The following is a 16,098-nucleotide window of genomic DNA, read 5'->3' as shown; positions in this document are numbered from 1 at the left end:
CCAAGTCATGTTCCGATTCGTGTTCAAAATAAAACATTCAATTGAAATTAAATTGTTCCTCAATCATAAATTGACATTTGTAGACCGAAGGACAGACAGACAGAAATGAACCAATTGCTTAACCCCACTTTTCGCTTCATGTGTATGGGGTAATTAAGATAAATACACTTTATATATCGGTATATGAGGTAAAGCAAGGTGAAAGGTTAGCCAATAAGTTATTGGGGATAGAGGAAGTAGAAAAGGAGAAGAAGGGGGGAGGAGAAGGAGGAGGAGGAGGGTGGGTTAGAAGGAAGAAGAGTGACAGAGAAGGAAGAAGAGAATGAGCAAAAGGAGAAAAAGAGGAGGAGGAAGAGTGGAGAGAGAATTAAGAAGAGTATAGAGAAGAGGAAGAGTTGTTGAAGGAATAGGAAGAGGAGACGTGGAGCTGCACAGGATTTGATGATTGTGGTGCGACACAGAAAATCTCATGTATACAGTATATGTACGAGAAAGATACAGGTGCCGAGTATTTTTTTTCTGAAGACAAAATTGTTTTAATTTACATTATCATTTAAGTACCACTGTATTGCTACAACATTATCATTGCCTTTCCCTCTTAAGAAACATAACTTGGAGGATATTAGAGTGCTGTGAGGGAGCATAATGATCAGTGATTAGTGAAAGAAGAGATGAGAAAATACACAATTACTGGGCTTCGATCTCACAGGTAACATTTGTAATCAGGGATATAGTGGTGCCGGGGCACATCAGAGCACCGTTCCAGCACCTTCATCCATTTAAGGCAGAGCCTAGCTCCACAACAGTTGAGGAGAAAGGAAAAAAAACCACCTACATTCACGATTAGTAGAGATATTGTGCTTTGTGTGCTTTCATGGCCAAATAATTGAGGTCAAAGCTTGTGCATGTCTATACATCGGACACTTTGTCTGGGGAGCGATATTACAACAATAATGGTGAGAGGCAACCCAGACCCATATGAATTGCCGAAAAAAAGCAAGGTTCAGAAGCGAGATGAACTTTGCAACCATTTTAGCTCCAAATTTAGTGAAATATCTTGCATTTACAAAAAATATTTACACCCTGGAAGACGTGAAGGCAGGGAAAACTTTGGTTGCCAACAACTAGTCAAAATAATGGATGATACAGTGATGTGGCTGTTCTTGTGAAGAATGGCTCATCATGTTGTATGAGCAAAGGTAGGCTTATAACACATCAATGACTTGGACTCATGTTGGCAGAGCAGATAAGCATAACGTTATATACAGTATGTTAACATCATGCCTTTCTGCTTTGCCATATCCTTCAATACACTCGGATGTTTATCCTGCCCCAAAGGTTTATCTTATTTAGTCGACCCCAATAAAGACACCAACAAATGTGAAATGCGAAAACACAACTAATGACATAGACAGGATGCCCACTTTAATGTCCATTTGAGGTATAGCACACACATTGATGAATCATCTTGCCTGTGGCCAGTGGCACACGGAGATTACTTTATAGCTGAGTCGGGATTCAACCCCAGGTTGGACAGCTTAGAGGCAAGTATGCGTACTTCCCAGCCATCTTGTCAGTCCTTAACACGTGGAACTAAATAAATAAATGAATTTTTTAAACTTCTATATTTCTTAAAATATATAGTTTGGTCGAAAAACAGCAGTTAGAGACTAACTGTTCTGACTTTCTTCAAGGGGGATTCTGAATTGTGAGTTTAAGTGAGTGTGAGTGTAGAGGATTTGTTTATTATGGTAAAATGGGTGTATTTCATTTATCACTGGTTGTTATCTCCATTTGTGGGTTTCAGGAGGTGGGAGGGAGATCTCCATCTCCTATTTTTTGGTAAAGGATCATGATTGATGATCCAAACTGTAAAGTTTAAAACTCATAGCCTCGTTCCAAGGGCTCTTTTCAAAATCTTCACTGAACCTCTGACAGCCTCCACTTGTAGCTCATTTGTAGTGATATTCCCTGGAATGATTTTTAAGTACTCAGTGAGGGTTTTATTTGTCATTCCTGTAGCTCCGACTATCACTGGCACAGCTTCAGCTTTCTTCAATTTCCAAGTCCTCTTGACCTCATTCAGATCCTGGTATTTGGTCATTTTCCTGATTTCTGTGGCATTTAGTCCAGTCATCGGGAACTGAAACCTCAATCAACAATGGCGATTTTTGCTTTTTGTGTTTGACCATTATGTCCAAACGCAACGCTTTGTTTGCAATGTTCACACTTGATGGGATCCTCTTGTCACACATGAGCATTACTTGATCATTTTCAAGGATAGGATCTGGTTTGTGTTTCCATGATTGTTCTGGGACTGGGATGTTGACATGTTTGCAGATGTGCCAGTGGATTACTCCACAGACGCTGTCATGTTTTTGTTTGTGGTGTCGGTACAGCTGTTCCTACATGAGTTTTTTTTCCATCCTGAACAAGGTGACTGGTACTTTCTGTTTCTTCCCCACAAAACCTGCATTTGTCCGATTGGCTCCATCCCACGTATTGTCCTTGGTTGTCCTCAATTTTCTTAAAGGTATTGTCCTTGGTCTTGGGCATTGATGATGACTTGTTCTCCATCCCAACTAATTTGACCTCTTCTTAGCCATTCCAAAGAGCCTTCCTTGTTGATCCGTGTTCTGTCAAGCTCTTTTTTTTAATCTTCCTGCTCTTTTGCCATTCTCCCATTTGTCAGAATATATCTGCTGATATTTCTTTTTGTAGTTTTCCTCTCTTTTTTTTTTTTTTTGCAATCATTGGGGCTGTGTTTGTTTCTGTTTCGTTTTCCTGTATAGTATCCATAATTTGCACCCGTTTTTGTAAGTTTGTTGCAAAATGGATTAAGGATCCCGTTTCTGGTTTGTTGTTTTCTTGCTCATGTACAAATCTCATCCGATCATCTGTTGAGCTTTTCACACACACTGCTAGTCTTACACACGATGGCCCGTGTACTTGGTTAAGCTCCATCAAACCACCTCCTCCTTCTCGTCTTGATAAGTACAACATCGCGATGCATTGGTTTTTGTAGAATATCTCGTGAATAGTTAGACGTTTCCTTGTTTTGACGTCTAAATTGTTGATCTCCATTTGTGGCCAGTTTATAACTGCACAGCTATATTGGAATACCAGCACTGCAAGTTGGTTTATAGTTTTACTTTCGTTTTGTTTCTTGGGGAGAGGGTTGACTTCAGAATTCGTCTTATTCTGTATAAGTCCTCTTTGCTGATTATTTTATGCATTGTTTTTTGTGTTGTACTTGGGGGAATTCTTCTATTCCGAGGTATTTGTGGGATGCTTCGTTTTCTAGTTCCTGTATTGTTGTACTTTGATCGATTCAGATGTTGTGTATTATTTATTTTTGTTTTTCCTTATACAAATGTGCATTTGGCACAATTGTCAAGACCAAACTCCATTCGGATGTCCTCTGAGCACTGCTTTACTTGTTTCAGTTGATCTGCCAATTTCTCATCATTTGAGGTGAAGAGTTTTCGATCACCCATGTGCAGTCAGTGTGTTACCTTTCTTGTTTATTTGGTTATTTTTCTACTGCATGTCAAACTGTATCTATGTCCTTGTTCATTGATGAGGTTACTCAGTGGGTCCAGAGCCAGACAAAACAGTAGGAAGGGAAGACTGTCACCATGTAAGATACCATGTCGTATCTTTACTCCTGGTGTTTCAATCTTTCCTTCCAAGTAAGGTAGTATCAGAGCGTCAATGCTTTCTCGATCAGTGTGACTATCTGGGGGTCAGTTTTGTATCCTTGCATGCATATTAAAATCCATGAATGTGGGACACGATCAAAGGCTTTTTTTGTAATCTATCCAGGCTGTGGATAAGTTGGTTTGTCGGAGCTTGCAGTTTTCTAGTATGGTTTTGGTTAACAATAAATGGTCTATTGTTCCATTGCATCGTCTCTTACATCCTTTTTGCTCTGCCTCTTGTTGAGTGAGGTGGTTGTATACTCCATTGGTGATTATACCTGTTAAAAGTTTGTATGTTGTTGGTAGGCAGGTTATTGGTCTATATTTGTTGGATAGATGGGTTTCTTCAGATTTAGGGGTTAAAAGAGTGTTGCCTTATCTGCAAACCATTTATCCATTGTCTCTCCCCCTTGGATGTTTCATCAAATGCTCGAGTATAGTGAGGGTGGAGAGCAGATAGTTGCTCCAGCCAGAAGTTCGGATTATCGACATTTTTGCAGAGCTGCGGTACCTCAAAGGTTGGCACGACACCACTGCTTGTAATTACATATAAAAGCACAGAGTTAAATATTTTTTGCTTATAAGTATAATCATCGTAAGTTATAGAAGACTGCAATCATCACAAATCCCATCATGATATCAATGTTGGTGTGCAAAATCACCTCAACTGTGAAATTCTCAATCAATTCATAGTCCAAAGGTACAATGACACGTAACGAAAGAGGTGATTCTCCGTATACTTGTGTGGGATAAATGGATAGATTTTTAGGATGCACGGTCAAAGCCATTTTTGCATTTTCACCCTGCCAGGGAGACAAGAATATAATAGGTGGTCATCAATTTCCATTTTGCAAATTTACTACCATGAGTATATAGTGAATTGTCTTTCACAATGAATTATTTGATGGAAGTGAAAGTTATTCATGAGAGGGGAGAATAAGGTGAAGATAGGGAGACTGAACTCACCAAAGTGAACAACCAGGAAGATGGAGTGTGCAAGAGTAACAGAATAAGTCTTACATAATGCAATGGAAAAGGAATACGGAATCAGGAAATATGGATGTTAAGTCTCTGACCTATTCTTCTTCTTCAATCGGAAATTAATCTTCAAATTTTAAACAATTTGTTGAAGTAAATGGTGTAAAACGACATCATGCAAAATTTAATGTACATTTTTAGGCATTTATTTTATATTAAATGCCTCAAAGCAAATGTAAATAGGTTGTCTGGGAGCAGCACTGCATTGAAGAGTACAGTGGGTGTATTAAGTAATAGTTATTCACATTTTGGAACACTTCTCTTATTTTACTGGAATGTGAGACCCGTCGCTTTCAGAGAAAATAAATTAACTTTCACCATTTCAAAATCGTGCGAATAAATTATTGAAATATCAGCTGCTTTTATGTTCGTATCCTTTTCTCACCTGTGTTGCGAGTAGAGTGACCTGCTTTGTGATGCTTTAAAACACGGTGTATAATTAGAAATGCTGTTTAATAGGGCGATTGGAATAAAATGGAAATGTTGAAACAAAAGTACTGAATATAGAAGGTGTTTAATCGACATCAAAAATTGGATTGAATGAGACTCACCATTATTATGAATGAAGAAGATTAAGGAGAAAGAGTTTTTGTTTAAATGTAAATTGAAGCCGCCCATCTATCCTCACCTAACTCAACAACATCATAGTTTGGAACCAGCCCATCTATCCTCACGTTTCTCAACAATATCATAGTTTGGAACCAGCCCATCTATCCTCACCTTACTCAACAATATCATAGTTTGGAACCAGCCCATCTATCCTCACGTTTCTCAACAATATCATAGTTTGGAACCAGCCCATCTATCCTCACCTTACTCAACAACATCATAGTTTGGAACCAGCCCATCTATCCTCACGTTTCTCAACAATATCATAGTTTGGAACCAGCCCATCTATCCTCACCTTACTCAACAATATCATAGTTTCGAACCAGCCCATCTATCCTCACCTCATTCAACAATATCATAGTTTGGAACCAGCCCATTTATCCTCCCCTGACTCAACAATATCATAGTTTGAAACTCGCCCATCTATCCTCCCCTGACTCAACAATATCATAGTTTGCAACCAGCCCATCTATCCTCCCCTGACTCAACTATATCATAGTTTGGAACCAGCCCATATATCCTCACCTTACTCAACAATATCATAGTTTGGAACCAGCCCATCTATCCTCCCCTGACTCAACTATATCTTACTTTTTGAAACCAGCCCATCTATCCTCCCCTGACTCAACAATACATGCAGTTGAAACCTGTTTCCGAATGTTCACGAAGTTTTCGGAGAACGTGACGTCATAGCATCTTCGGTAAATTCCGGTCTGTTTTTCGATCACTAACAAAAGTTTTGACTGAAAAGTTAATTTTAGCATATTTTGAGTTTCAAATGTAAGAAAATAATTGCCCAACGATTATTAATGTGATTACAACCTTCGAATCACACGAAGTCATCAGCGACCCAAAACCTGGTGTTTAACTTTTTCACATATTGTTGTGTTACAGCCTGAATTTCAGCAAATGACAAGTCGTGCAGCAATTGCTGTGATGGGACTCGATCTGTGCCCTGCTGCATCATCAAGTTAGAGGGTTCTATATATATATATATATATATATATATATATATATATATATATATATATATATATATATATATATATATATATATATATATATATATATATATATATATCCCATTGTACAAGTTAGTAATACGAAGCTAAAATTAAGTCAATGAGACTCAGGTGGTAATTTGATGAATGACAGAGTGAGAGAACAGACAAACAGCTCGGTTTGAGTTACAATCCTGAGGAAGGAAAATAACACATGGTAAATGGTGCATAATATTAATTTCTGACAATTTCAACCCTTCACTGAGAAAGGTAAAGATGGAGAGTCAGTCCAACTGAATACTTAAAACCAAATGGCACAGTGACATGTACAAACCTCATCAATGTCCTTCACATGTATATTCTCAAAATGAATTACAGGTGTGTCAGTTGGGCTGTTTTCTGGCACTTCGACAGTGATATTGTTGATTTCAATATCTCCCTGGTAAAATATTGGTGGATTGTCGTTGACATCCTCAATCACGACAGACACATTTACAGCTGAAGATGAACTTGTCTCTGTATTGTTCACAATCTCTGTTGCCTGCAGTTTCACAACACAAGAAAAGAAAGAGAATTTAGAAGGACAGGTATTGACAAATCAGAAAACACAAGGAAAGGAATGGCACAAAACGTTGTAAAAAAACAAATAAACAGCGAGATGATCAAATCAGCATCATTCAAAATATATTACTAACAGTTTACAAAGGAAAGTATTAAAGGATACAGATTCTGATTTCAATGTCATGAAAGTTGTGAAGTGATTGTACAAGGGCTATTTTATTTGAAATAAGCATCTTTCTTCAATAGCTAATACACACCATCCTCAATAGCAGCTGCAAATGTTGCATCAAAAAGAGACGTGAATTGGCAAGAATAAAAAAAATTAATAGCGTGTGTGTGTGTACTTGTACATGTCAAATCATGAGCAAACAGCATGTCGTGCATTGCCTTCACCCACAGATGGATCTCTGTGGTGACAACGACAGGCATTTCACAATCCTGTGACACGTTAGCAGCAAGGCCAGAGGGGAAAAGAGACCAACTCGTGAAGGCGTTTCTGTCTTATGGGCATCGTCAGTATGGTACGATAACTCCACACTGCTGGCTAAACATGGTGTCTCATCTGAGATCTTATTTAATTATCCATCCTTCAGCTACTGTGGTGGCGCATATTTATACCTCACTAGCATGGATCGGCTTGCCACGCTCACCTCTCCACACATCGTTGCAGAGATTGATGCCACAGATTTGCTGTGTTGGCATGATTTACACCAATCATAATACAAACATTTATTTTCTACAAATATATTTGTATTATATTTATTTGTGATACAAGAAGGTCCAAGTGCTTTAAATGGTCAAGAGTCTAAGCTGTCTAATCTGTCTGAACGGTATAAGGGGTCTAAAGGGTCTTTGAGGTCTTTTGGGTATTTAGGATCTATTGGGTCTTTGGGGACGTCTGGGTCTTCAGGGTCTTTTTAGGTCTTCAGGGTCTTTTGGGTCTTCGGTGGCATTTGGATATTCAGGGTCCTTGGAGATTTCTGGGTCCTTGTGGTATTTTGGGTCCTCAGAGACTTTTGGGTTATCTGCATCTTTTGGGTCCTCAGGATCTTTTGGTCTTCAGGGGTCTTAAGGGTCTTGGTGAATTAACGTTCAAACAGGACATGATTAATAGGCATATAGAGTAGTCTTCACAGCTTCCCGGACTGACTCACCGCTTCACCGCCTCACCGTATTTTTCGTTTTAAGCTCATCTGGAATTTACATTCCAGATAAGGTATCGTCATCACACACCATCCGTCTATCCGTCCGTCCGTCCGTCCGTCCATCCCTCTCCTTTTTCGAATTCTCCAGCCAAACTGCTGGGCCGATCTGGCTGAAATTTTGCAGCAATGTTCCTCTCGTAACTGGTAACAGGAATTGCAAAGCTTGTTCCGGTCACATGACTTTAAGCAGGTCAAAATGGCTGACTTAGTAAATTTCTTCAAAAATCTTCTTCTCCAGACCCACAAGTCAGAATGCTACCAAATTTGGGTTACAGCATACGGCCCGGGTTGGGATGTTAAATTGCAGAGGTAATGCCGATCACGTGACCGGAAATGTGCTAAAATGGCCGCCTTGGTCAATTTTTGGGAAAATTGCGTAAACAACTTCAAAAATCTTCTTCTCCAAAACCACCAGTCAAAATGGTACTAAATTTAGGTTGCTACATTAGGCTAGAGTGCTGATGTTAATTTGTGGAAGCCATGCCAATCACATGACTGAAAATGTGTCAAAATGGCGGTCCGCAAATTCCTTCCAAAATCTTTTTCTCCTGATCCACCAGTCAGAATGCTACCAAATTTGGGTTACAATATTAGGCAAGGGTAGATGTGTTAAATTGCCAAAGTCATTCCAATCACGTGACTGGAAGCGTGTCAAAATGGCTGATTTTTTCAACTTTTGGGAAAATCACGTAAATTCCTTCAAAAATCTTCCTCACCAGACCCACCAGTCAGAATTCTACAATATTTAGGTTACAACATTAGGCCAGGGTCCAGATAAGCTACAGGTCCAGTGGTCCTATTTTCATATATATATTTCACAACCATTGCCATGCAAATGTTAACAAGCACTTGCTTTTTGCCACACAGACACTATACCTGTGGTAACACAAGCAGCTGAAGGGTTCAGGTCAAGGCAATCAGGAAATAGCAATACAAATTAAATATTCTGGTGTGTGTGTGTGTGTGTGTGTGTGTGTGTGTGTGTGTGTGTGTGTGTGTGTGTGTGTGTGTGTGTGTGTGTGTGTGTGTGTGTGTGTGTGTGTGTGTGTGTGTGTGTGTGTGTGTGTGTGTGTGTGTTGAAATGGATTAACAGCACATCATGCATTGCCTCTGCCCACAGATGGACGTCTGCAACATCAATGAAAGTGTATTTTAATTTTGTAATGATGCACAATGGTTTAACTGTAACACCATTCTGTGAAATACAACTCAAATTATTCTGACAATTTTTCCTGAGTGGCCCTGCCCTGATAATGTGGAAATACATAAACTTACAAAATATTTCCACTTCCTTACACTCTGCCACCATTGGTTTATAAAAATCAGAAAGCCTGCTGTAGTCACAAAAATTTGTGCCTCCATCCACGACCATTGCGAAGCAAATCCTAACTTCAATTCAAGGACCGGTGTTTGTTTGTCACGCTACTCCTCCTACAGTTCTGATTACATCCAGACTTTCTACAGAGGATTAGCATGACCCCAATTAATGCATTGACGTGTTTTTATTGTTGCTGGTGATCTTGATGGGACGCAACTTCTTGATGTAAATGTGTATCGTGTAGCGCCGCCTCCAGGTGGGGGAGGGTATTACAAGTCTCCACCATTTTCAGTACAGTATTCCTGTCCCCACGTTTTCCAGTGCTGTGAGGTGTTTTTAATTATAAGGAGCAGGTATGTTTTTGCTTCATGCATGTAACCAGGGTGAACTGTCAGTTGCCTACACCGCCCAAATAAAGGTATGTATCAGACTAAAGGTGCTGTCACACCTTGACGCTTTCGCCAGCAATGGCAACATATAAAAATGTATGTAAAACGTTGGCGTACGCTGAAATTTTGATGTTTTTAAAAAAGTTTTGGTCGTATTCATAACGTGTTGGTCGTATGCATAACATATTAGTAACGGGCACAGAACATTTCGTTGTCTTATAGATAACTTATACCAACGAATGTTTAGCCTGTTGTCGGCGTTCACAACCTACGCCCAACGATAGTTTAACTTAGGCATAATGCGCTGCACGTATCGCCGACGAACTCGTGGCGTAGCCTGTTAAAAACCTGCCGCACGCCGATTTAAATCATAACCGCCTGAGAATTGGAAGTGTCAACCACACAGTCACACCTTCACGATTTAGCCAGCGTATGCCGACCTATGAAAAATGTGTCTAAAACGCTGGCACACGTCGAATACGGTATGGGTAAGTTGTGTATACGTTAAGAGGACGCTGAAAAACGATGAAGTACGCTGTCATATTTCGTGGTACGTTGAGTACGTCGTGAAATTTCAAGCATGCTGAAAATTTTACAACGTACGGCTCACAAGTTCCGCATACGCTGGTAATAGGTTGTAGTCACGATATGCGATCGTTGACACACGTTACTGGTAAGTTACTCATAAGTCGAAACACGTCGACACACGTTACTGGTAAGTTACTCATAAGTCGAAACACGTCGAGGTAATGTTTGTTTTTTTTTGTTTTGTTTTTTTCTTCTTCGGCATGACGGTGATGTTGACACTTCGATTTCAAGTGCGGTTATGATTTAAATCGTTGAGTGGAAGCCTATTCATTATATTATATTATAACCGCACTAGAAATCGAAGTGTCAAGATCACCGTCATGCCGAAGAAAAAAAAAAACATGGAGTCTGGAACACTGACGGGTTCCTCCTGTGAACCCCATTTTTATATACCAATTCCCCTAAACGCTGCCAATACGCCATTATATGGTAGCTGTAAGTTAGAAACACGTTCAGGTTCTGTGGTCATCCGGAAGACGTCAATCAAATACGTCTACATACGTCAATGTGCGTTGGAGATACGTTACACATAGGTTAGAAATAAGTTTCAGGTACGCTAAACATTACCTCGACGTGTTTCGACTTATGAGTAACTTTAAATTAACGTGTGTCAACGATCGCATAACGTGCCTACAACTTATGGCCAGCGTAGCGGAACGTGTGAGTCATATGCTGGCATACGTCGTAAAATTTCAAGCATGCAAAAAGTTGAGGACAACCACAAAGTACAACGATTAAAGCCAGCGTACTACGACATATGGCAGTGTTTTTCAGCGTGCTCTTAATGTTATCAAAACTTACCCATAACGTATTCGACGTGTGCCAGCGTTTTAGAAAATTTTTTCATAAGTCGGCATACGCTGGCTAAATCGTCAAGGTGTGACAGTGCCTTAACGTGTTACATGCTTGGAACAAGATCGCTTGTAGGGCGGGCACTCTGCTAGTTTAAATAATGTGTTGCTGCCAAACAAACACAAGCAGCCAACGGGGTAATTTATTACATTGCAATAAACATTCCCTGGCAAAATATCTCGCATTTGTCTCATTTCCTTGGTTGTGGTATATGTGGTTGTTGACATCATCCATTCATGCATGAGACATCAGTGTGGAAACAAGACCACATTGGTAGCTCATGGGATGTCATGCATTATTATTCAACAATTGGTTGGTACTGTATGTGCTGACCTCCTGCACACAGATGTCCCCAAATGGCCGGCTGGTGTTCGACAAACCTGGACATCCAAAAGGGTCAATCCCCACCCTTCCCTTTCTCATTTAATTTCTAAATTGGATGCTGGGGAAGACCTGGCCTAGTTTCAAAGGTGTCATTAATGTATCTTCATCAGAATCAAAATATATTATATTCAACTTCCTCCACAACAATGGACATTAGAGATAACACAGCTGTAGCAAATATCGGTCAGTGTGTGTTCCATTAGTATAAGGGTCATGCGATTGAAACTTCTATGATCATAGCATGTTTAATGTTTAATATGCTCTTTTCGCTTCTTGTATGCATATGAACAGGAATAAGACGTGAAAGGGTACATAAGAAATATAAAGATTATATTTTTTGATGCTTTCGGCTGTTTTGCAAGTGGAACATAATGACTATGTCGAGAAAAGCTGTGACTATACTCCAGATTTGCTACATCATTCAGTTAAAAGAGTATAAACCCTTTGACTATATGCACAAATTGACGAAGCAGATCCTGCTGCCCACAACAGCCCCATACAAGATGCAGTTGTCTGCAAAAGTATTCCCCCCTTCCAAAGTTTTCACATTTTGATGCCACCTGAGCATATAAGTCTCGCTCCAAAGGGGATGGAAGACTACTGCAATGCCGGCGTGTGTGTGTGTGTGTGTGTGTGTGTGTGTGTGTGTGTGTGTGTGTGTGTGTGTGTGTGTGTGTGTGTGTGTGTGTGTGTGTGTGTGTGTGTGTGTGTGTGTGTGTGTGTGTGTGTGTGTGTGTGTGTGTGTGTGTGTCCATGTTTTCACTTATAAAAAAAGTTTTTCTCTGGAACCACTTATCTGATCGATGCAAAATTTATACATAAGAGGGACTCCCCGTGGTGAATAATTTATTGCAAACTATGGTCACATGGTATGGCAGCCATATTGGATTAAACGAAAAAATAGGACCACTGGACCTGAGCTTATCTGAGCACTGGCTTAATGTTGAAACCCAAATTTGGTAGAATTCTTACTGGTGGGTCTGGTGAGGAAGATTTTTGAAGGAATTTACGTGATTTTCCCCAAAATTGAACAAGTCGGACATCTTGACACACTTACGGTTATGTGATCGTAATGACTTTGGCAAATTAAGATCTCTACCCGTGCCTAATGTTGTAACCCAGATTTGGTGGCATTCTGACTGATGGATAAGAGAAAATGATTTTGGAAAGAATTTGCAGGACCGCCATTTTAACACACTTCCGGCCATGTGATCGGCCTCCGCAATTAAACATCAGGACACTGTCCTAATGTTATAACCCAAATTTAGTAGCATTCTGACGGGTTGGTCTGGAGAAGAAAAATTTTCAATAAATTTACAAGTCAGCCATTTTGAGCTTTGCAACGAGCTTTGCAATTCCTGTTAACAGTTAGAAGGGGCACGTTGCTGCAAAATTTTAGCCGGATCGGCCCGGCGGTTTGGCCAGAGAAGTAAAAAAAGGAGACGGACGGACGGACGGTGTGCGATGACAATACCTTATCTGGAATGTAAATTCCAGATGAGATCAAAATTTGGACATCATTTTCTCCTAAACCGCTCAATGAAAAAAAATGAAACTTGGCATCTGTCATCAACTCCCCATGGGGTAGATGTATGGTGACAACGATGACATCATCGGTGAAGTGGAATTCCAGCCCAGCCATAATTAGTTGAATTTAACTCTTATCCAAAAATTATGAAACTTCTTCTGTCTGATATGACCAGATGTGAGTGAAGAATTAAATTTATGATGTTTACAATGCATGTCAAGAAGGTATGTAACATAATAGGCCTGCATGAATGATATGGGTAAATGGTTGCTGCATCCACTTTCCACTGGTACTCCAGGGGCCTCCGTCTGGCCATCCCCCAGGCAGATGCCTGGCCCATCCCCATGTCCTTGAGATGCCGATCAACCTGTTTAAAGCATGAGGTATGTGATCGGCCCATTGGCATCCAAGTGACTCCCTCACTGAGAGAATCTGGTGAGCTGGATCAGCATCAGCAAAACGAGCCACATGCCCATACAGCTGCAGCTGATGCTCACGGACTATGCAGGTAGCAAATCTCATCTGAGTCTCTCTCAGCAAACGCTCCTTGGAGACAAAGTCTGACCAGCGATCGGGAAGGATTCTTCGAAGGGATCTGGTACCGAAAGAGTTACGTCTCCATTTCAGATCCTTGGTCAGAGTCCAAGTCTCACATCTGTTCAGCAAGACTAGAAGCATCATAAATTAAAGACTTGGACTTTCATTCTCCTGCATAGGTGCCAACAGCACCACACCACATGATCCAGAGAATCAATAACTCCCCAGGCCTGACCCAGACACCTAGTGACCTCTGACTCACAACATCTGGAGACATGAATATCACTGCCAAGGTAAGTGAATCCCTCCATGACCTCAGCATCCTTGCCACAAACAGGAACAAACAAGACAGCAGCATCCAAGGTGTCATTGAAAGCCTGGATCTTAAATTTCACACAGGAAACCCATAATCCCAGCAGCTCCGATTCTTCCTTCAGCGTCTGGGTGGCCCCTGTAAGGATACGCAGCATCTCCACAAAGATGACTGCATAATCTGCAAAATCAAGGTCAGAGATCCTGACATTCTCAAATGATGCACTGTAGCTTGATCTCTCTGACATCCTCCCCGATTGTAGTCCATGCAAATGCTGAAAACTGTGGGGGCTAGTACATACCCCTGACAAACTTCAGTAACAACCGGAAGTAAGTCAGAGGTGGCACCACCACACCTCACAGCACTCACAGTACAATAGTATAGTTCAGAAATCAGATTGATCCGTTTTGGTGGCACCAAGGTGGCACCACGAAGACCGAGAATCCTCTAGAGGGCATCCTGATTCACTGAATCAAACACTTTGAGGATATCAACATAGGCTGTGAGCAGCCCCTGTTGGAACTCTCACCTGTGTTCGGTGAGGGCCCGAAGAGCAAGGATAGTCAATCACTTCTCTCTTTGGTGTAAAGCCCGACTGCTCTGGGCGGTGGTGCTCAAGAAGAATGTGGCTAACCCTATCAAGAATTATCCAAGCAAAGACTTGCCCAGCACTGAAAGCAGCATCCCCCCTCGGTAGTTGTTGCAGTCCTGGTGATCAGCCTCCCCTTTCCAGAGAGGGCCAACAAGGCCACTCTTCCAGCAAGTTGGGATGATGCCTGTGCTCCAAACAGAGCACATAACTGCATGCAATGACATGAGTGTAGCATTTCCACCAGCCTTGAGAAGTTCAGCGTGGATACCACAGATTTGAGGAGCTTTACTTCCTTTCAACTGGTTCAACGCAGTCTGTTTCGACAAATGAAGGTGGTTCACATTTGATTGGAGGGTCAGCAATAGGGAAAGTAACACCCCTGGCATCCAACTCAACAGCTGGTGGGTCAGCCTTGTACAGCCGCTCAAAGTAACCGGCCCAGCGTGCCTTCACTTCGGACTCCTCTGTCAAGAACCTACCACCCTCTGCTCTAACTGCAGTACACCATGGGACATGCTTTGGGAATGCAATGCACGGATTCCTCTGTAAGCAGGACAATAATCACTTGAACACAAGTGATGCTCTACCCCTTCACATGTTTCTCGCACATCGACCTCCTTGTCCACTCTCAGCGAATGTACAGTTTTCTGCCTCAGCTCCCTGAACAGCTCAGCTCTGACATTAAGCCTGGCCATGTGAATCTGGTCAATGGTATCCAATGTCCTTTGAGAAACAATGCTTTTCTTTGCCTGACGGTGGGTTCCAAAACATCCACCGGCAACATGAAGGACGGTGGTCTTGAAGGCCCTCCACAACTCTTCAGGATCTCCCAAAGCACCCAGACCCCCCAAATCTCCACTCAGCCTGTTTGCAAGCTCCTCAGCAATCCTTTCATCCTTCAGCTTGCCAACATCCAGCCAGGGCTGGGATGGGACCATTCTCCTGGATTTAAGGTACAACTTAAGAGTTGCTACAACAAGCCGGTGGTCAGTATTGAGGAAAAATTGTTTCTCCATAATTCATCTCAATGTGGTATTAATGATCGGGGGTGAATACTTTTGCAGGCCACTGTGTCTTCGTGGACCAGCTCATCAAGTAGGATAAACTCTTGTTCACAGATGGTGCTTGTAATTATCGCAGCTACCTCTGCAGATGTACTTGTGGATGATTGGCACGATTGTGTGCTGCAGGCACACCCTATTATTTTGGATCCCAGTGGCAATAACCTGTATGATACATGCTTCTGTCTTTACACATTGAAGAAGTTTTTATTTCATCGAACTTAATTCAGTTGTTTATACAACACACCTTATATAGGCAACAAGTAACAAGATCCTTTTATTTAAAGGTACTCTAGTTTTTCCCTTCACATAAGGAGAAAAGGTATTGGGGGTTTAACGTAATCTTGAGTATACTTGTATAAATATGTATATATTGCTACAACAATATGTATATATTGCTACAACTTGGATTTGTCATCCA

The 16,098-nt window shown here is 41.1% G+C and overlaps 1 protein-coding gene across 1 annotated transcript in view; it reads right to left on the bottom strand.

Annotated features, from left to right (window-relative positions):
• The window catches only part of CDHR2 (cadherin related family member 2), a 246,758-nt gene that overhangs the window by 114,454 nt on the left and 116,206 nt on the right, over positions 1 to 16,098 (bottom strand). The window contains exons 12-13 of the mRNA XM_085851957.1: positions 6,684 to 6,890; positions 4,364 to 4,504 (exon numbers count right to left, since the gene is read on the bottom strand). Of these exons, the coding sequence (XP_085708083.1) occupies positions 4,364 to 4,504; positions 6,684 to 6,890 (348 nt within the window). The remainder of the gene's footprint in view (positions 1 to 4,363; positions 4,505 to 6,683; positions 6,891 to 16,098) is intronic.

This window comes from Eptatretus burgeri, chromosome 13, assembly GCF_056783735.1.
Source record: "Eptatretus burgeri isolate ZD-2024b chromosome 13, Ebu_testis_v1, whole genome shotgun sequence".
Lineage (NCBI taxonomy): Eukaryota > Metazoa > Chordata > Myxini > Myxiniformes > Myxinidae > Eptatretus > Eptatretus burgeri.
This window is presented reverse-complemented; position numbering and strand designations above follow the sequence as displayed.